Source organism: Episyrphus balteatus, chromosome 4, assembly GCF_945859705.1.
Source record: "Episyrphus balteatus chromosome 4, idEpiBalt1.1, whole genome shotgun sequence".
Classification (NCBI taxonomy): domain Eukaryota; kingdom Metazoa; phylum Arthropoda; class Insecta; order Diptera; family Syrphidae; genus Episyrphus; species Episyrphus balteatus.
In genome coordinates this window covers 26,601,553-26,622,191 of record NC_079137.1, presented here as the reverse complement: position 1 = coordinate 26,622,191, position 20,639 = coordinate 26,601,553, and the positions used below count along the sequence as shown (strand labels likewise).

Below are 20,639 nucleotides of genomic sequence, written 5' to 3'. Positions count from 1 at the left end.
CACTGTGTACTTGATCCTTCTCTCATAGACCATAACATATTATATTAGAATCCCACAATGTGAAATGAAAGGAAATATCGTCAAACATATTTTTCAAAAAACCAATGAAAGATGGAACCTCCTAGATACCTGCGGTCACACAAGGAAACTTTGGCCGAATTACGACGAGAAAAAATCTAATAAGATCTTACTACTCAGTAAACCCTCCTTAAGATCCCTTATAGGTGTCTTAACGGGACATAACCTACTGGGCTACCATAAAAAGAAAATAGGGCTTAGCACAGATGACCTATGTAGAGGCTGCGGCAATGAGGACGAACAGGAAGACACTACTCACTTCCTCTGTCACTGTCCAGCACTCTGCCGCACTAGAAAAACATTTTTAGGGAACTACATCTTTAATGAATTAGAAGAACTATCAGAACTGTCAGGCAACAGCCTACTGAACTTTTTCAAGTCAACCAATTGGCTCAAAAAGTGAAAAAGTACAAAAGTGAAAATTTTCAAATGCAATTTTGTATAGTTTTTCCGGCTCAAATTTGAATTTGTATTCAAAAATAAGGTCACGAAGATAGGAATTTTTAAAACAAATGATGCAGGAAGCTTATTTTTCGGTCTGAAAAACAATTCCATTCTCTTTTTCACAAACAAATTACGGTAAGCAGAAAAAAATCGTATCATTTTGTACTTTTTCAAAAAGTGGCCAATGTAGTTAAGGCTTATCAAAAAAAAAAAATTTCATTTAAGATCTCGTTGTGCGTACTAGGTACCTACAATTATTTTCGTTTCGCTTCAGCAGGGTACTTGCCCTTCATGTGCTGAGGCGGTCGTTTTTCTGTTAATACCTACCTCCACTAGCTGCGTTCCTTTGGAAATATTTATCTACTGCTTAGTACTTAAAGCTGCTTTGAACTACTTTTTCAGTATAGCAAAAGTAGTTCAAATAAATGCTTAAGCAGTAGATAAATATTTCCAAAGGAACGCAGCTACTGTAATATGTACTAGACTTGACAATCATCGAGCTACTTCTTCTATACGGATACCAACGCGTACCAAAAACTCAAATGAAAATGTCAAAACATTTACCCACCCCTTCGAAAATCCAACTTACCTTTCCCCGTGTATGTTTATGGCAAGCCAAAGCCTCTCGCGACTTTTTTTTAAAATAATTTTTCTAATAATATTCTAGCACATGGACAATACATTTTATTCTTTAAATATATTTCATAAAGTGAATAATTTGCTAGTATTAATTCAATCGTAAACACCATTCGATTTAAATCCCAAATCATAATAATCAAAATCAAAAAACTAAAGATACAACATTTTTTTTCTTTTATCATAAAAAAAGAAAAAAAAAAATGATCATGCTCCTTGTTATGTGCTGAAAGAAAAAGTTCTTATTCGAAACAAATAAAAAATTATTAATTTAACATGGATCCGGTATGTGAGAAGAAGTATAACTTCCTTCAAAAATATGTCCCATTTCTGGCCAATCTAATTAAGCTGCTGGCCAATGATAATGAAAAACAGGGCAAGTTGGCACAAATGCAATTGCTTTACGATTTATTGAACAAGCCGGACAATAGGTAATACTAGAAACACAAATATGCGATAGAAAATGTATTTATTTATTTTGTAATATATATTTTTTTTTTAACTTTACAAAACAGTGTACAAATCGAGACTTTAGAAAAGTGCGAAGAAGTGCTTTGTCGTGTTTTTGGCAACACCGATGAAAAACTAGTAAAAAAAAATAATGTATTTTATATTTAATCGATTATTTTTATTAACATTATGTTTCATCACAGGCTACAGCAGTTGAATGGGTTATGCCGAGTCCTTTTATTAAGGCGGAGCTGCCGGAGGAAGTTGACGAGAGTATGGAAAAAGTCGAAGACGCAAATTGGGAAAATGTAAGCAACTTTTAAACTAAAACTAACCACAAAGCCTTGAGCTCGCTTTTGTTTTAAAAAATTAAAAAAAACATCGATATTTCATGTTTTACAATGCAAACAAACATTGCAAAGAAGGGTCTCGGTATAATAATGTCCAGACTCGTATTTAGAAATTCGATTTGTGTTGAGGGGGGGGGGGGGGGGGGGGAAGAGGGGTGGGGTTAATTGCAGTGGGGTATTGAGGGGGGGGGGGGCTCAAGCCGTATTTTTGATCGTCTTAAGTATATTTACTTTTTTTTTCAAAAACAATATTTTTCTCAAAGATATTGGAAATAGACATTTTTGTAATTCCTGTTAGTGGTCAACATAATTAATGGTTGCGCTTCTAATTTGTACTAGCCGACCCCGCACTCAAAATTCGAGTGCCAATTGTAACTTTTATTTTATGCTCAAATAAGCACACTATATAAATCACTAAACACTTTTGAATTCAGCACATGACAAAGTTCGAACGAAGTTTTTTTTTTTAAGGATGACTCAACTCCTTGTGGTAGCTGTTTATGTAAAATGTTTGGGACACAAGAATTAAAAAAAAAACACTAGGTACTTTGAATGTAAAAGGAGGAGACAGTAGTACGAAGCTGACGAGAACAGTAAAATGCTACTATACCAGTTTCAGTACCGAAGCACAGCGCTTCACTCTCGATCATAGATGAGTAAAAAAGACAGAAAAATTTTACGTATAGATAAATCTACCCTGTAAAAAATTTTTGAAAAATTTTCCAGCCCCTCCAAATTTTTTTCTGGATACGCCACTGGTTGGTTACAGGATTTAAAAAACTTACTTCCAAAATAAACAAAAAAAAATGGTCAAGTGCTCAAAATATTTTTATTAAAAATATTGATATTTTTAATTAATATACAAAATTCTATCCAAAATCTAAGATCAAATGTATTTTCGAGAGGATTTTGTCTTGGACCCTGATACCACAGATGACTATCAAGTTAGAAACTCACTAGCCGAACCACTCGGAGCTTCTTCTGAATAAGTATAGACTTTTAACGCCCCTTTTTACTAGATCGCTAGTGTCCTCGTAGAAGGGTTTTCCTAGATGGAGTTTTCTTCTAATAGAGAGAGCAGGGCGGGTGCACAGATGATGTTTTCCTCTTCTTCTTCATCCATGCAACTTCTGCAGAAATCGTTACAGAACACGTCCATTCTTTCTGCGTGTCTACCTATTAGACAGTGTCCTGTATGCAAACCTATGGTGTAGCTAATATGCATTCTGTTTAAATTCAACAAACGTTTCAAGTCTTTACAAGGCCATATTTGTTTAGTTGCTAGGCAAGTATTACTCTGAGTCCATTTAAAGTTGGTTTTGTTTAAAGAGTCCTGCTTTAGCTTAAGTTTACATGTAGCGATATTGTTCCTTTCTGGTTGTAGAGGAGTGATTGTTCTTGTTTGGCGAGTTCGTCTGCCATTCACAGGATTAAAAAAAACTTACTTCGAAGATAATAAAAAAATATAGTCAAGTGCTCAAAATATATGCTTAATTTTAGCTAACATACAAAATTCTATCCAAAATCTTAGATCAAATGTATTTTCGAGAGGATTTTGTTTCGGAGCTTAAATTAAGCTCAATACTCTGCATACCTAAGGAGCCAACTTGATTTATTTCATTAAGAAGTGTTTTTAGAAACAAACATACAAAATTAAAAAATTACGATTCAAAATATAGTTGGCATACCATTTGTTGTAGAGTTGGTTGGGGTAAGTGCGCGCACTTTTCACTTTAAGTCAAAATTGTGAAGATTATGTAAGAGATATCAGCATTAAGTTTTTTACATTTGATAAACCTATATTTTGGGAACAAGAAAACACAAAAAAGGTTTTTAGTTTAAATATTTCATATGAATCGTAAGAGCGCGCACATAATTTTAATAGGAATCTTGACAGTTTACGGCTACTAAATTTCTTTTCACTAAAATGAATGAAAATATTAAGGAAAAAGCAAATTAAGTTCAAATACAAAAACTTAAACTTTATTTATAAAACAAAACAAACAAAAAATGTTTCTAATTAAATCAGAGCCTTTCTTTTTTTGGAATTCATGAATAACAGCCTTCGTTTCTCAAGATTCAAGTTTAAAAACTCTCTGTACTGTAAATCAGATTAAAAAAAGAAAAGTTTAATATGGGGAGAAGTGTACGATCTTACCCACAAAAAGACTGCGCGACACAACTCGAGAAATAAGCAGTGCGCGCTCTTACCCACTGCGCAATCTTACCCCAAATGACTCTAATTGTTTACACACTACATAAGGCCGTGTGTGAATTGGGTTAAATATTTAGCCGAGGTTAAATTTTTGACAATACAATTTTTGAATAAAAAAAAATTTTCAGCTGTCAAACATTTTCCCTGCCCTGGGACCCTGTTAAATTTTTATCTTCATAGGATAAATTATTTGCAGAAGGATTAATGTATTTTATTAATAAAATAATAATAATATTTTATTAATAAATAATCAAAAACTGAAAATAAAGAAATAAAATTGGGAAAGTAATGCAACATTATGAGTGTGTTTTAGGGAAAATCAATATTGTTCATTATATTTCACTTTAGCTGTTTTTTATTTTCCTCGTGACAAAGATACAAATGTCAAAAACTTATCCTCGGCTAAATATTTAACCAAATTAAAACTATGAAAAAAAATGTCCCGTTTTCGTAAATTGATATTTAAAAAATAAATATATTTTTCAATCCAAAAAATAAATTTTTCTATATTAACTTTTTAATTAATACAATCAAAGCTTTTGTTTAAGATAAATCTGTTGCAATAATTGAGGTTGTCATTTTAAACAAAGTTAGAAGTTAATAACCGTTCTACACTGTGTGAAACTTCAACTTTGCTAAAATGAACGGAAACCACTTTGATTTAACTGTTTTTCGGAATGATTTTGCGTTGAAGACCATCATTAAAAAATGTATTTTTATTCAAAATTGAATCAACGTTTACCATACTACATTTTACATTGCGATTGCAGTTGCATGTTTTTATAAAAATCGCAGGGACCGGTTTAGAAAAAATTGCCTATATTTTTACAAAATTCTGTTCAACTGTACTAAAAGTACGAAAATAATTCAGAAATGTTTGAAGTTTTAATATATCGATGTTTCCAAGAGAGATGTTTTCAGCATCATTATCTTTTTGCGGAAACATCAAACCATAAATGTTTTTTCTATAAAAAAATACCGAGTAAAAATAGTAAAATTATATGATTAGTTTGAATTTTAGAAATGTTATCTTTAAAAGCAAAAGTTAACTTTAAATAAAAAAATTTATAAATTAAAAAAAATATGTGTAGGATGAAATAAATTTCCTCCACACAGGTTTGTTACAAAGAAAAGCGTATTTCTTCATAAACCAAAATATGAAATTAAGTTTTTGCTATTAGTTATGATAGATCGCTCGTAGATATCATGGAAAATTATATGATTTTCAGCTTTTAAAAGTTTTCATTAAAAAAATGTGTAGTTATTTTATTATACCAGTTTGTATAGGGACAGTGAAGTTGTTAAATAATTGTATTTATTTATTTATTGGGAAACCTTATTTTAAATTAAAGAATACAATAGATTATGGGAACAGCTGCGATCTCAAAAGAATAATTATTTAAGAGTCAAACCATTTTATTAAGATAATTCGAAGCAAGAAATATTCGAATAAAAGAATTTAGACCAAATAAAATGGACATAGCGAAACATATCAAGCCCTTATCTGGAGAAGCAGATCGGCCAGTTTGGAAGCGCAAGATTCGTGATCTTTTAGACTATCACAAAGGAGCTTTAAATGTTATCGATTAAGAATCCTGAACCATTAGCAGCTGTGGCCCTAGATGTAGAAGTCAAGCAGCATAAATTGCAAAGCGATTTATGTCGAAAGGCTATTAGTAATGCGAAGACTATGCTTACCAGCTCGATGACTCATGAGGTTTACCTAAAGGTTATGGATAACGAAACAGCTCAAGATTAATGGGGAGCGCTTTGGCAGCTTTTTGAAGCAACTTCAAAAGATCAGCTCTTTAAAATGTGTACCAATCTGTTTAAGTTTAATTAAACTCAAGGTGAAGACGTTTCATCCATATCGCAAAACTGAGAAGTCTCTGGAGTGAACTCAATAAGGGTCTCAAAGTCAAAACATTAAATATCCTACCAGACTTGTTATTAGTTTGCAAGACGCTCCAGGTTCTCCCTGATAGTTTCAAAATGTTGCGATCCAGCTGGATACTATTGACCAAGGTCACAGAGAAGACTTTTGACGAGCACACAATGCAGCTATGTTTGTTTGAGAGGAACACACAAAAGAGTTGCAAAGAGAGTTCACAAGAAGCTTTACTTATCAAAGGTTATACATGCAAAAAAAAAGAGATGAACACGCCATACTGAGTAAACATTCAACCAAAGAAGACGATACTTGTAACTATTGTTAAAAAAGGGACACTGGGTCCCTGGATTGCCGATGGAAACAAAACACTGAAGTTAATACCAATGTAGCCCTGCAGTCCATTGCAAACGAAGCCAATCGAGTTGAACCCAATACAAGAGATTGGTAGATTGATAATGGTGTCACAAACAGACGAGATCTCTTTGTGGACTTTCAAGATTTCCATGATTGAGTTAAAATACAATCTGCCGGAAAAGAGAGTCTATCTGCACTAGAAAAAGGTGCCATTGGGATCATTTCTACTATTGAAAGGGAAATCAAGAAAATGACCATAAACGATGTTTGGTATGTTCCTCAAATTTTAAGAAATCTATTTTCAGTTTGAGCTGCACAAGACAGAAACCCAAGTGACCAATTTACTTCCACATCCCGTAATTGTTGGTTAACAGTAAATGGGCAAGAAGTACTGGAAAGAACACGACAAGTAGGTGGTTCACTTTTCAAAGCAAACATAAGATCAGTTTTTCCCCGTGAATTAGAAGAAGCTAGTGTAGCGCTTGTATCTAAGACTTAACTTATACCACGAGCGATGGGCTCATCAAGTCAAACGCTAGGTTAGATTAATGCTAGAAACTAGTAATAAAAGTACAGTTGGATTCAGAGGTTTGCGAATCCTGCATTTACGGGAAAGTACCATTTGGTACTTGAGATAAAACTTCTACCCCTGGCGAGTTGATTTCAGTAGATATCTATGTTCCTTTTTCTGAATCTTTTTCGAAGAAAAGATATTTTCTCATTTTTAAAGATTCGTTTACAAAGTTTCGTTATGGAATTATACGAAACTAGCTGACCCGGCGGACTTCGTTTCGCTTTTTTCTTGTATTTTTTTTCAATTTTTGGCTTTGTAATGTGTTAACCTTTTCCAATACAAAAAAATCGGGCCACAACTTGATATATGGAACACAAACATAAAATTGTACATATAAAGTATTAAAAAAAGCAAACCATTTGTCTGACAGCTATCTATTATAATTTTAATTGGAATGTGTACGAAGTTTCATAAATATTATGATTAAGGTATAAAACATAAATCTTCAGCGGAAAGCAAAATGGTATTATGTCCTTAACAGATCCTATATGGAGTTACAATAATTTTGCTTTCCCAGGCGATATGTATGTTGTATTAGGGTGTCCGTTATTTCCCAAAGTGATGTTTTCGGGGGTGACACCCCCCAGATCGAAAGTTTAGGGCCTAAATACGGGGAATTTAGCAAAAAAAAATTTTTTGGGGGTCATTAACCCGTGCCTCTAAGGTCATACTTTCCCCATACAAATTTGTATGGGAAATTTTTAACTCATACATAAAATTTTTTTTCTCTCGAGTTAAATCATCTATTTTTAAAATGTTTGTTGATTCTGGTTGGAAAATAGTTCCTTTAAAAGATTACATTAAAAATTTCCCGTTAAAAAATTTTTTTTATATTTTATTTCGGTTTTTGAAATTATTAGCTGTTTTCGTAGTTTTTGCTTTCACCTATCACATAATTTTAAATGCAGTTTTATTGGTTTTTAATTCTTTTCAAACATTGCATTCAAAAATTTGTGTATAAATCAAAAATTTTAATTTTTTTTTATTTTTTTTTTAATTTTTGCCGTTTTTATACGTTTAAATTTATTTTTCTCGAACTACAAAAGATATGTTTACAATATTTTTATTGAATTTTGTTTAAAAATTATTCACCTAAAAAATTACATCAAAAAAGTTGCAAACAAGAAAGGGTAAAGTATTTATACTCTGTCCGATAAAAATTGGCAGTACAGGCCTTATGGGAGAGCTTTTTAAAAATCAGTGGCGCGCTATTTTCTACACCATACCCAATTGAAGGAAACTCCCTTAAAAAGTTTAATAAAACGCCCATGAAATCTCGATGGCACCTGACATAGATCCCACAACGACCTACCTGGCACACACTTGAGCATGCACTGATCGTTCTCTGCTGCTTTTCAACCCTCATTAAATCACACATATTCAGAGTTGCCTTTTTCAATTTCTTAACTCACTTCGTAATTTTTTCTTACTTTTTCAATGGGTTTCTGTTGAGGAGCTTTTGCTTTGAGAGCTTTTTTAAAAGTTCTTAACGGTGAGTGTTATCGTGTTTTGACTTTTGCATTTCTTTTAAAGTTCTGCAAATCAGTTAAAATGTAGTTATAAAAATCAAAGCCATTTTATTTGAGGAATTATTTGAGTAGATTCTCGTGCCGGGCGGTAGGTTTGTTCATTTTGCGAGTTATTTTTGTGCATTATTGTAATAATTTTGTTGTGCTGTTGTTGTTCTATTGTTGTGTGGTTTGTTTTTAAGTGTTGTGCCTTTCTTGTTTTGTTTGTATATTATCTTTATGATTTTGTGGTGTTGTTTGTGTTGTTTGTGTTTTATTGTTGTGCTTTTGTTGTGTTGTGCAAATTAAAAATGGCTTCAACATCAACAGGCTCAAAGGACTTGAGTGCCGAAAAAAAGAAATAGTTGAGGCGACAAATGCTATTTGTAAGAACCTACTAAGCAAAACCGAAAAACGCGCCATTTATCTTACCTCTTGGTGGTGTGGAAAAAGATAATTTTTATTTCATTTTTATATATAATTAAAAACGAAATGAAATTTCTATGTAAAAAAGAAGAACGGTAACCCTGCCGTTATTTTTTTTAGCTTTTTCAAATTCAAAATGCGCATTACGGCAACCCTGTAAGAGCTTTTTTGAGAAAGGTACTTATGCGTAGGAAAAGAGTGCGAACGAGATGCAGATATCCCTATCTTCCCTGTACTGCCAATTTTTATCGGACAGACTATAATAATATTTTTTTATTATAAAAACGGCAAAAATTTCCAAAAAAATTTTCAAAAAATTGAAATTTTTGATTTATTCACAAATTTTTTAATGCAATATTTGAAAAAAATTAAAAACCAATAAAACTGCATTTAAAATTGTGTGATAGGTGAAAGCAAAAACTACGAAAACAGCTAATAATTTCAAAAACCGAAATAAAATATAAAAAAAATTTTTAACGGGAAATTTTGAATGTAATCTTTTAAAGGAACTATTTTCCAACCAGAATCAACAAACATTTTAAAAATAGATGATTTAACTCGAGAGAAAAAAAATTTTATGTATGAGTTAAAAATTTCCCATACAAATTTGTATGGGGAAAGTATGACCTTAGAGGCACGGGTTAATGACCCCCAAAAATTTTTTTTTTACTAAATTCCCCGTATTTAGGGCTTAAACTTTCGATCTGGGGGGTGTCACCCCCGAAAACGTCACTTTGGGAAATAACGGACACCCTAGTGTTGTATGCATGCCACTGTTTTTTTCTGTTATTGGCACGGGTTTTTTTCGTCAAATAGTAAAAAAAAGTGTTTTTAAAAACAAAATCTTATGTGTCTCGAACTCCTTTCAATCACTTGCAATCGCTACTAAAATTTTCAGTCAAATAAGGGTTTCACCTCGGAATGAATGCTAATAGAATTTTTTTTGCTCAATACCTTCGTTTTGGCATTCCATAACATACCTCAAAAGTCTAGAAAAATCTCATGTCTGCAAGTCGCGATTTTCAAGCTCAAATCGCGAAATGGAGATTTTCAAAATTAGAATTTCAAGAATTACATAACTTCGAGGCATTTTTTAATGCTGATTACAAAATTTTTTTTTTTGATTTTTGACATAAGTTATAGAATATCCAAACAAAGATACAAACAAAAAAATTAGCCTATCAGCACTAATTATAAGATTGTACCAGGATGTTTTTTAGTGCATATCCCAAAATTGTCCCTTTTCTCAAAAAATACCAATTTTTCATAGGTATGAATGTTTTTTTCATTGCATTGTTTTGATTCTTAATGATAATGGATATGAAAACCTTCATGAAAAATTTTGTCCCTCTACCATAACTTTTAAGGATTTTTCGGTAATAAGTTTGCAACTGTTATAATAATATGGGTTGACAATTGAAAAACAGGTATAACTTTTTTCAGAGACGTCAGATTGTCTTGATCTTGTCTAGATTTTTTGGCATCAGCATTAAAAAATATTGTATCATATGTGAATATAATACCATTGTCTTTTATTGCTTATTTTGAAAATCTTCATTTCGCGCTTTGACCTTCAAATTCGCGACTTGCGGACATGAGATTTTTCTATACTTTTGAGGTATGTTATAGAATGCCAAACCGAAGGTATTGAACAAAAAAATTTCTATTAGCATTCATTCCGAGGTTTACTCCTTTTTTTCACCTTGTTTGACTGTATCATGATATTTTTTGGCTGTTTAGAAAATTCAAAAAGTAGCAATCTTTTTTTGTAAATTGTAAAGAAACCGGCTTAAAATGAAAAGATTCCGTCTTAATTCTATACATACGTCTAAATATTAAAATATTTTCTTAAGAAGATTAAATCATTTTAAATTAATGCGGAAATTGTATTAATAAATTGGTAGTTGAAACAACTTAAACAAATTTTAAGTTTCAGTTTATCATACCAATTTTCAACTGTGAGATATAGCTTAGTGGTAAACAATTTTAATTGAGGAAATAACATTTTAAAGAGTTAAATCGTGTTTGTTTTTATTAGCCTTGAATATGAACTCTTTGAACCCCAAATATTGAATTTGCTCATAACTTGACAGCAGCGCCACGTACCAGGTCCAACAGGGGCTTACACACCATTGGGGCAAGTGGGGCGGTGGTGCCCCGGGGCCCCCAACACGCCAGGGCCTCGTAAGGAGACAATGCAAAAAGATAAGATACTTGACATGAATCACTTCGGGCACAAGAGAGACACATTATATTTTTCAGTGAATTGGTAGCCAGTCACATAATATTTCATCTAAAAAAAAAGTATTACCTTAGGGGTCCCAAAAAAAAATTGCTTTTTTGAAAGAAAAATTACATATTATCTTGGGGCCCCAAAAAATATTACTTACATAATTTTAGCGCCCAACAAATGATAGGTACATCAGGAGCCCCAAAAAAAATAAGTGGGCGTATACGTCCTTTTTTATTTGTTCTTATTTTCTATATCAAAGTGGCCCCAAAAATGTAGTCTTGCCCCGGGGCCCCGACAACTCAACGTACGCCCCTGGGTCCAACTTTGAAACAAAGCCTGTCTCGAATGAACCTTATCAAACGCAAAAAATTTCATAAAAGTCTATACAGCCGTTCGGACTCCAAATATGGAATTTAACTATAACTTGACAACAGCGTCAAGTCTTTCTATATATAATTTGACAACAGCATACAGTTATAATTTACAAAACATGGACGGAACTTATCACACAAACGAACTTTCACAAAAATCTGTCAAGTCTTTCGGACTTCAAATATGAAATTTGTCTATAACTACTTCGGCAACAGCGCCACCTACCGGGTCTAATTTATGAAACAAAACATGTTTCGAATAAATTGTATCAGACACAAAAAGTATCACAAAAATCAAAATATGTAATTTTCCTAGAACTTGACAACAGCGCCACTAACGACTGTCCAGTCGCTCGTTCAAAATATGCAATTTTCCTAAAACTTGACAACAGTGCCAACTACTGGGTCCAATCATGAAACAAAACTTGTCTCGAATGAACCTTGTCATAACACAAAATTTCACAAAAATCTGTCCAGTCATTCGACCCCACCTATGGAATTTGCCTATAACTTGAAAACAGCGCCACCTATCGGATCAAATTATGAAACAAAACCTGTAACGGATAGACCTTATCAAATAAACAAAATTTCACAAAAATCTGTTGTTATTCGACCCCAAACATGGAATTTGCCTATAACTTGACAGCAGCGCCACCTACCGGGTCCAATTATAAAACAAAACCTGTTTCGGATGGACCTTTTCATATATATTTCACACAAAATTTCAGAAAAATCTGTCTAGTCGTTTAGGAGTAGGGCCACAAACAAACGCACAGGAGAAATATATATAATATGTAGATACAAACCATAACTCTGATTGATGTGCCAATGCTTTACTTATTTGTCCTCAATGAAAATCAGAGATATACATTTTATCTGTGCAGTCCATATGTGGATTTAATATCACAAGACGAATAATTATTTGTTTCACTCAAAATCAGACTTTTTTAATTATTTTGAAAGCTTTACAAATTAAGCTTAGTTTAAATTTTTAAAAAGCGAGAGTGGTTTTTTACTCGTACATATTGACAGCTATGTAAAGATGCGAGAAAAGGTATTATTTTTTTTGATACAAACCATCTACATATTAATACCTTTCAAACAAAAACAAAATTACCAAAATCGGACCAGCCAAACGCGAGTTTATCGGCCACACACACTAAACGAACTCATTTTTATATATAAGATAAGCAAAAGACGTACTAAGAAAGATGCTTATTGATGTGAAAACTTTGGGACATCCAGTTAAACAATTTTTGAGTGACAATGGTGCAGAATTTAATAATGAAGATGTTAGAAAAACATAGAGCTCTTTTGTGATAACGCAAAGATTGACAGCCCAATACACACCTCAGTAGAATGGTGCAAGCAAATGTGAAAATAGAACATAAGTTAAAATGGCAAGAACATTTAAATAAAGCAACAGCGAACCAAAATTTCCAGAAGCGATGTGGGCTGAACTAGTCAATACAGCCATTTACATTTCGAATAGAACTGGAAAGTCTTCTGTTGTAAATGTTACTCTCATAGAGCTCTGGCTCGGACAAAAACCAAGAATAAAGCACCTACAAATAATAGGTTATACGTGTTTTACACATGTACCTGATCAAACACGAAGAAAGGTGTATTCAAAGGCTCAAAAAGGATACCTTGTCCGGAATGAAGGAGATGAGAGGTATAGAGTTTATGTTAAAGAAGAACATAAAGTTATTGTGTCCAGAGATATCTAATTTACTGAAAATTCATATAAGTCCAACAAAAATAAAGAAATAAAGATAGTTCAAATAATTGCAATACCATTCAACTTCCAATAAAATTTAAACAAAGAAACAGAAAAAAATCAGGAAGAAGATCAAGTAGAACAAAATCAAGATAACAACCAAGATCAAGACCATGAAGAACAAATTCAAGAAGAAGACCAAGAAGAAGAAATAAATTATTTTTCAAACAATTCAGAGGTGCATGTTAGTTCGCAGAATTTCCTAAAAGACAGCTAAGAGACAGAACTAAACTTAACAAACCAAAGTATTTAGATGAGTATGTTCTTCAACTTGAAGATGCACTCTCAACAGAAAACCCAGATAATTTTAAAAAAGCTTCGGCGAGTAAACATAGAGCACAGTGGGTTTAAATGGAACGATGCTGATCCATGTATTTGCACAAAAGAAAAATGTGGTAAGAAACTTCTACTCGTCCTCTATGTGGATGATGGGTTGGTCGCTGCAACAGATCCCAAAGAACTATCAAAGATTTAAGAACAGAATTCAAAACTGTTTCCAAAAAGGCCGAGTACTTCTTAGGACTTGAAATTTAAATTAAAAATAGTGAAATTTCAATAAGTCAAAAAGCTCATGCATCTAAAATCTTAGAGCGATTCAATTTCACCGAATGCAAACCAGTTTCGATCTGTGGTATACCTAAGGTATACCAAGTGATCAGCAGATAAACATAATGGCCTTTTTTTTATCACTTTTGCGCGATTATCCAGCTTGAAAATAAAATAGATAAGCAAAAAATAAAGTCAAATCGATTGTACAAGTACTATCCACAAAAAAAATGTACTTTGCTCAAAAGAAACAATTTTCTCTTCTCTTACATATTTTTTTTTTTGTAGGAGCTTGGACAAGCTATCTCTTTATAGCTTTTGGTTCAAAAAGATATTCCAGATACGGGTATCCCAGATAACCACGATACTCTCACACCCACTCCTCTGTTTGAAATTCGTCTGACCATTTTTTGTTTTTTTTTATAGTAAAAAATTTCGTATTCGCAAACAATTACAAAAATAGATTTCATCTTCCATTTGCCAGGAACAATCTTGGATTCACAGTATCAAAGTATTCATTTAAATTGTAGCATAATGAACTTAATTACTTTATTTATTATTGGCCTATTTGATTAAAATTTGTTCGTAGAAATGTTTTATGATATTTTTTTTTTTTTTTTCATTTTAGTTAAATGGGTCTATTGAACTTAAAAATGATGGTGAATCAACTTGTACGAACGAACCAGAATTAAGTTCAAAAAATAGTATCGAAACTGAAGAAGGTGGTCAGACATACAATTCTGAGACCGAACACTCTAAACAAGAATTTTTTGACAAAGACAACAGCAAAAAAGATAATTCACAAGAACGAATGTTGTCTAAATCAAATTCAGTTGAGGAAGAACAAAACAAAGATATAATTTCAGATAAATTCAATGATGTTGCAGCTAAAAAAGAATCTGAAGACATAAATGATACTGCTGAGAGTAGTGCAGTCAAACAAATTAATGTAAATGATTCTAAAAGTGAACAAGATACTGAAGACATAAATGATACTGCTGAAAGTAGTGTAGTTAAAAAAATTAATGTAAATGATTCTAAAAGTGAACAAGATACAGAAAATGAAGCTAAACTAAGTAATGAACACGAAACAGAAGTAGAAACACAAAATAGCAAAAAAATACCAGAAAAAACAAATGATAACCAAGTTACTAAAGAAAATATACCAGAAGTAGTTGATTTAAAATCAAATTCAATAATAAATAAATCAGAATCAGTTGAAACAACTAAAGAAACTCCACCAAAATCTGAATTAGAAAAGGATAATACTACGGAAAATATAATAATGCCTTCATCTAATAAAAAAGATTCTAATGAGTTCAATGAAGTTGAAACAAATATTGAAACTGAAAAAGGTTTATCTATGTCTAATAACGAAAAACAAGTAAGTCAAAACGAATCTGAACCAATGCCTCCTTGTGTCGAAATCAAAGAAGATACGAATGATACAGTTAATGCAGTTAAAACTGTACAGACATGCGAAAAACCTCCAGACGATTTTAATGAAAAGCCTAATTTAATCTCAAATGAATCCGATTCCAACATCTTATGTGAAAAAACTAGTTCAACTTGCGAAGCTATCCCGAAGAGTGATGAAAATCTCCACTCCGAACAACAAAAGATTTCGTTGTGTGTCGATAATGAAGTAGAAGCATCAGGCAGTGACAAAATCAGAACGGATAACCAAAGGGAAAGTCTCGCTCTCGAGCAAACGAAAAAAAAAGATGTAATCGAACAAAGCCAAACAGAGATGTTAAAATTAAAAATTGTTTCAGCTGAAAGTCTAGCTGCAACGGACACAACTCCAAATGATGTTGAAGAAAAAAGAGACTCACCTGAAATTCAATCAAATGATACTGCCAACGAAATCACGACGACATCTGAACCCCAAAAAGATGTCTTGGATCCATTAGATCCTTTGAGTCATGTCACAGAAACACGTTTGGAAACCAATAAAACAGCAGAAAACGGTTCAACTTCTCCAAAAATGCAAAACAAAGATGATGATGATGATGACGTACTTTTGGTAGAAAACCGTTCATCCCCAATATGCATTGATTCAGACCCCGAGGATGAAGAAAATATGAAAGGAAATCGTTCTTTTCCTGTCATTTCAAGTAATCTTCCACCAAAACAAAAACTACTACTATCTAAACCTACTGTAAGAAAATCGACCGCAGCGGTTATGGAAACTATTCGAAACATTATTTCCAAGAATCAAAACATAACGCCCAAACGAAAACCTCCAATTCAAAAGAAACCAACAAACAGTCGAGATGTGGCGTTTGTAAATAAAGATCCTAAGGCTCTTATGGAAACTATTGACCTCTTAGACTCTGATTCTGATGATGAACGACCCAAGCATAATAGCAAACAGTCCCAAACAAACACAAAAGCCGATGATGATGTGATAATTGTTAGTTCCACACATCCTCAACGTAAGTTTCTGGCAAAGAAGCTAAATCAAACAGTACCATCACCAAAACAGATTCCTAGATTTCATTCAAAAGTAATAAATAAATCACCAGCTAAACCGGCAACGGCACAATCAAATTTTTTGAATGCTGTAAACCTTCAGCCGGCTAAGTCAAGTTCTTCAAATCCAGCTACGTTTTCTGCAAGACTTTCTAATAAAAAAGTTATAATACCGAATGCATTTTACGGAAATCCTTCATATAACAGGAAACCGTCATTATCGTCAAATTCATCAGCACCATCAAAAGTAAACAGTGGAAATCATGACGTATCTACTTCAAATGTTTCTTCTTTAACACCACCTACACGTGCTGTAGGTGTTTACTCTGGAGTCAGCATTCGACATGTGCAGGACAAAGTGCTGAAAGAATGGCTGGAAGGTTTTTTAACAAACTTTGCTAGCCCTTTGCAAATAGCTTCTCATGCGTGCTTTGTGCTTCTCCAACGCGTTTTAAAGTACAGATTCTTTCAGCGTTTAAAGGAAACGCGTATTTTTTTAAATCAAGCAGCGAAAAATTGTTCCGCTGAGAGCGTAGATGTTCAAATGTTATTAGATTTGCGAAATGTTTTTCTAGAAAATGATTATTTGACCGAAGCTGGTAGGAGATTTTGTCGTTTTGCAACGAATGATGCATTTGGTAAGCCGGTGGCATTGACAACGGATTCTAGAACTGGCAGAGTAACTTGTCGTACAAGAGTGGCTTCTAAAGGGGATTTACCTACGAATATTGCTAGAATTCCAAACAGTTCATTTATAAGGAGTCCAAAGCCTATTACACCAGACAAAGCAGCAGCTTCAACAGCTCAGTTACCCGCATCAACACCTACTACAACAGCTTTTAACTCCAAACCATTTGTTAATTCTACTAAGATATGCCCATTGCCTAGCACATCAACTCCTTCGTCAGTTCCTAAACGAAGAGGAAAATTCCGGAAATTGAGTGATGGATTAGTGGTAGCTGAAAAAGATGAGGATGACAATGATTATACACCTGCACATGATGAGATCGAGCCAGAAGCAGAGATTGTTACTGAACGGAAACGATCCTTGCGTACAAACCGTACAAAACGAAAGGAAGCGGGTTTTACATACAGTGAAGACCATGATGATGAAGAATTTGAAGCTATAGCTAGAAAAATTGAGAACAAAAAAAGAGAAGAATTGAGATTGGCCGAAGAGAGAGAATTGGAATTGGAGAGGGAACAGTTAGAACAGCAGCGCAAAATGAATAAAAAGACTGTAGCTAAAAAGACGACTTCGAAACGCAGTGGTGGACAAGCTGGTTAGTATGTTTAAATACTCTATATTAAAATTGACAAAAAAAAGAATTATTAATGTATTGGAAATATTTTGTAACGCGAGTTACCATGGAATTGCCTTTTTAAGGATCGCATCTGAAAAGGAAAGAAACATTACCACTTGTTTTGTGGTATTTTCTCACGATAAAAACCCAAAATTGTTTTCTTCTAGCTTCTCCTACATTTTATTTAAGAAATAGACGAACACAACTTTTAGAGAAGTGTACTTGGCCCACTATTATTCCGAATTTTAAACAACATTCTCAATTCAGTATCCTTCTCCTGATAATAATCTTCAACCCCTAGATTTAGAACATGTTTAATAAGAGGGAAAATTTATGGAACTTTTTTGCTTAAAACATTTGTCATTGACAAAGATTCCATATTTTTGAAGACAATGGGGCAAATTTATAGTCAATCTTAGACCCCAGTTTATCTTAGACTAGGGTTTATCCATGATATACTCCCGTCTTTTTTAGAAGTGGCATAGACAGTGTCTATGATTATGGCCTAATGTTTTTTAAGTTAAATTTGGAACACTGCTACTATCTTAATTAAGTTACAATACTTTACCTCTAAAATTCCTCTAATTTATAAGGCTCACTTGCACGGAACTTACTTATTTCATCCTCCCATGTCATGCTATCAACAATTTTTTTTATTTTTAGTACATATAAATATATGTATATTATTTTATTAAATAAACTTAACATTTTTCAAATTATAATGTTTCAACAGATAATCCAAAAGGACCAACTCGTAAAAAACTTCGCTTAGCTAACACATCAATTGTAGGTTCGGAAGAAAATGATCTTTTAACTCCCACCTGGATAGAAGCTGATGCAGATGATGGGGAAGTAGACAGCTTGTTAGATTTTGCCGATGAACCCCAATCACCAGGTATAGACACGAATACATATTTAGAAACGGACAATGCCGATGAAAATTCTTTCCAAAACGATGAAACAATAGAGGAGGCATCTCAAGAGCCATCAGAAACATTTGATTTGCAAACAGATAAAACATTGAAAAATATAGATCGCAATCAACATTTACACAATAAAACACATGATTTTTGTGTGCATTGCCAACGAAGAGTTCCGCGAATTGTACACCACTATGTGAATGAGCATCGTTCTTCTGAGGTGTTCCCTTCCCGTCTTCGGAATAGAGATATTCGACGGCTGCTTACAACGAGCAATGTTGGATTTGTGCATCTTTACAAAGGAAATCAGATACAATATGCTGCTCATTGTATTTTTTGCGACAAAGAGGCCAAGTTTTTGTTGCCTTATTGGTTCGAACATTTCACCATGCACACAGGAGAATATAGCTTCAAATGTAGCGGATGTCATATATTAAAACCAACTAGAAGTCTCCTCACTAATCACATACAATCAAATTCAGGTTGTCCGAAAAAAGGTTCAGCAATAAGGTTGGTCAATTTCGACACCAAAGTGCATCAAATCGAAGCGCACATATGTTCAATATGTAATTATACACAGTTACATAGAAAAAATCTGCTGCGACATCTTCGAACGCAGCATGGTTTAGACACAATTTCACCTGATCAAATTATAAAAGTTGTGCTGCTTCAAATTTCTGCGCCTAATCAGGATGCAGCTAAAAACGAGGAACCACAATTGGCATTTTTGCAACATTCAGATGATGAAGACAATGGCATCAATAATGTGTCTTTGGATGAAAATTCCTTGATGCTGCAACATGATTTTACAGACAATGATGACTTGTCATTCATGATTTGTGGAATGCTGGATGTTCAAACGAATTTGTCACCAACCGGTTAAAAAACGAAAAAAAAAATACTGTAGATAACAAATAAGTACTTTCAACTATTAATTCTTATCATGTTTTTGGTTTTTATTTCAGTTTCTCAGCTACGTTAGGGTCTCACAAGTCTCATTTTCTTTTTTTATTATTTTAAATGTATTCGCTTATTTTAATATTGCTTCAAAAATCATATATTTTTTTTATTCTTTAAGAATACTTTTATGTGTATAGGTAATGCCAGAACAACAAATTTAAAAATGGCCAAGGTAATAGAAGTGCTACTGTTATGTTAGGCAATAAATTAAAGTTACAGACAAAAATTCATAAAGAAATAATGCAATGTCGAAGATGTTATTCACTTTTCATTCTATATTTATATGATACTTTATTTAATTTAAAATATACATTTTTTTCTTTCAACCAGCAACTATAAAGTACTATTATTATATTTTTTGTTTACATTCATATAATTTTGTTTAAAACTTCTCTAAATATACATAAATATTGCTCTGGCCATAAAATTGTATAATTTTTTGAAAAATGTAAATGATGTGTCTCAATTGAGTTATAATATTATCAGGTTATTATTTTACTTGTATGTTTTCTTTTTTAATTATTTTTTTTTTGCATTGTTTAAATTTCATTCATAGTAAATAAAAGTATACAGAAATAAACAAACAAGATTTGTTTTGATTTGTAAAAAAAAAACATGTGTAGCAACATTTTGTTTGTAGTTCGAAAAGTGTATAGGTTAGGTTCGTTTGCAATAATAACATTATTGGAAATCAAAAGCAACAAGTTATCTTTAATAAATTACACATTACAATTAAAACAAAGTTGAGGAAACTTTTAAGTTTAGTGAATATCTATAAATAAAATAAAAGTTTAAAAATTTACTAAGTGAAAACTCCTTATTGTTGTTGAATTAAACAGATTCTATGCTTTTCTTTAAGGAACTATTTGAATAGTTTCCTGTTGTTATCCGAAATTTTAGCAAAAAAAGGAAGTATCAATAATTATTTTGAGCATCTTTTCGCCCGTAGTTGAAAATAGGAAAAAAAGTCAAATTGAATTTTCCTATTGGAATCTCCATCACACTCAAATGAAAAAGGCAAATTGGATTAATTCTAATTAATGGACATTGTTGCCCCTCTGCATTTATGAACGTCAACTTACGCCATTTTAAAGCTATAACGAAGACTTCTCATAATGAGTTCT

The 20,639-nt window shown here is 32.7% G+C and overlaps 1 protein-coding gene across 2 annotated transcripts; it reads left to right on the top strand.

Moving 5' to 3' along the window:
- Positions 1-1,094: 1,094 nt before the first annotated feature.
- On the top strand, positions 1,095-20,317 carry LOC129920150 (uncharacterized). Of its 2 annotated transcripts, XM_056001373.1 has the most exons (6): positions 1,095-1,589; positions 1,674-1,746; positions 1,812-1,916; positions 14,485-17,614; positions 18,369-19,458; positions 19,521-20,317. In XM_056001373.1, exons 1-5 carry the CDS (start codon positions 1,435-1,437, stop codon positions 19,436-19,438), a joined length of 4,533 nt encoding a protein of 1,510 aa, XP_055857348.1. In that variant the 5' UTR covers positions 1,095-1,434; the 3' UTR covers positions 19,439-19,458; positions 19,521-20,317. The 2 variants fall into 2 exon arrangements, with proteins under 2 accessions (XP_055857348.1, XP_055857347.1); XM_056001372.1 differs by having other exon boundaries at positions 18,369-20,317.
- The last annotated feature ends 322 nt before the right edge of the window (positions 20,318-20,639 follow it).

Excerpts from the sequence above, each read along its gene's own strand:
- LOC129920150 (XM_056001373.1), top strand. The coding sequence starts at position 1,435 with ATGGATCCGGTATGTGAGAAGAAGTATAACTTCCTTCAAAAATATGTC. Across the intron at positions 1,590-1,673 it reads TTGAACAAGCCGGACAATAG|TGTACAAATCGAGACTTTAG; the intron begins GTAATACTAGAA and ends TTTACAAAACAG. Across the intron at positions 1,747-1,811 it reads GCAACACCGATGAAAAACTA|GCTACAGCAGTTGAATGGGT; the intron begins GTAAAAAAAAAT and ends GTTTCATCACAG.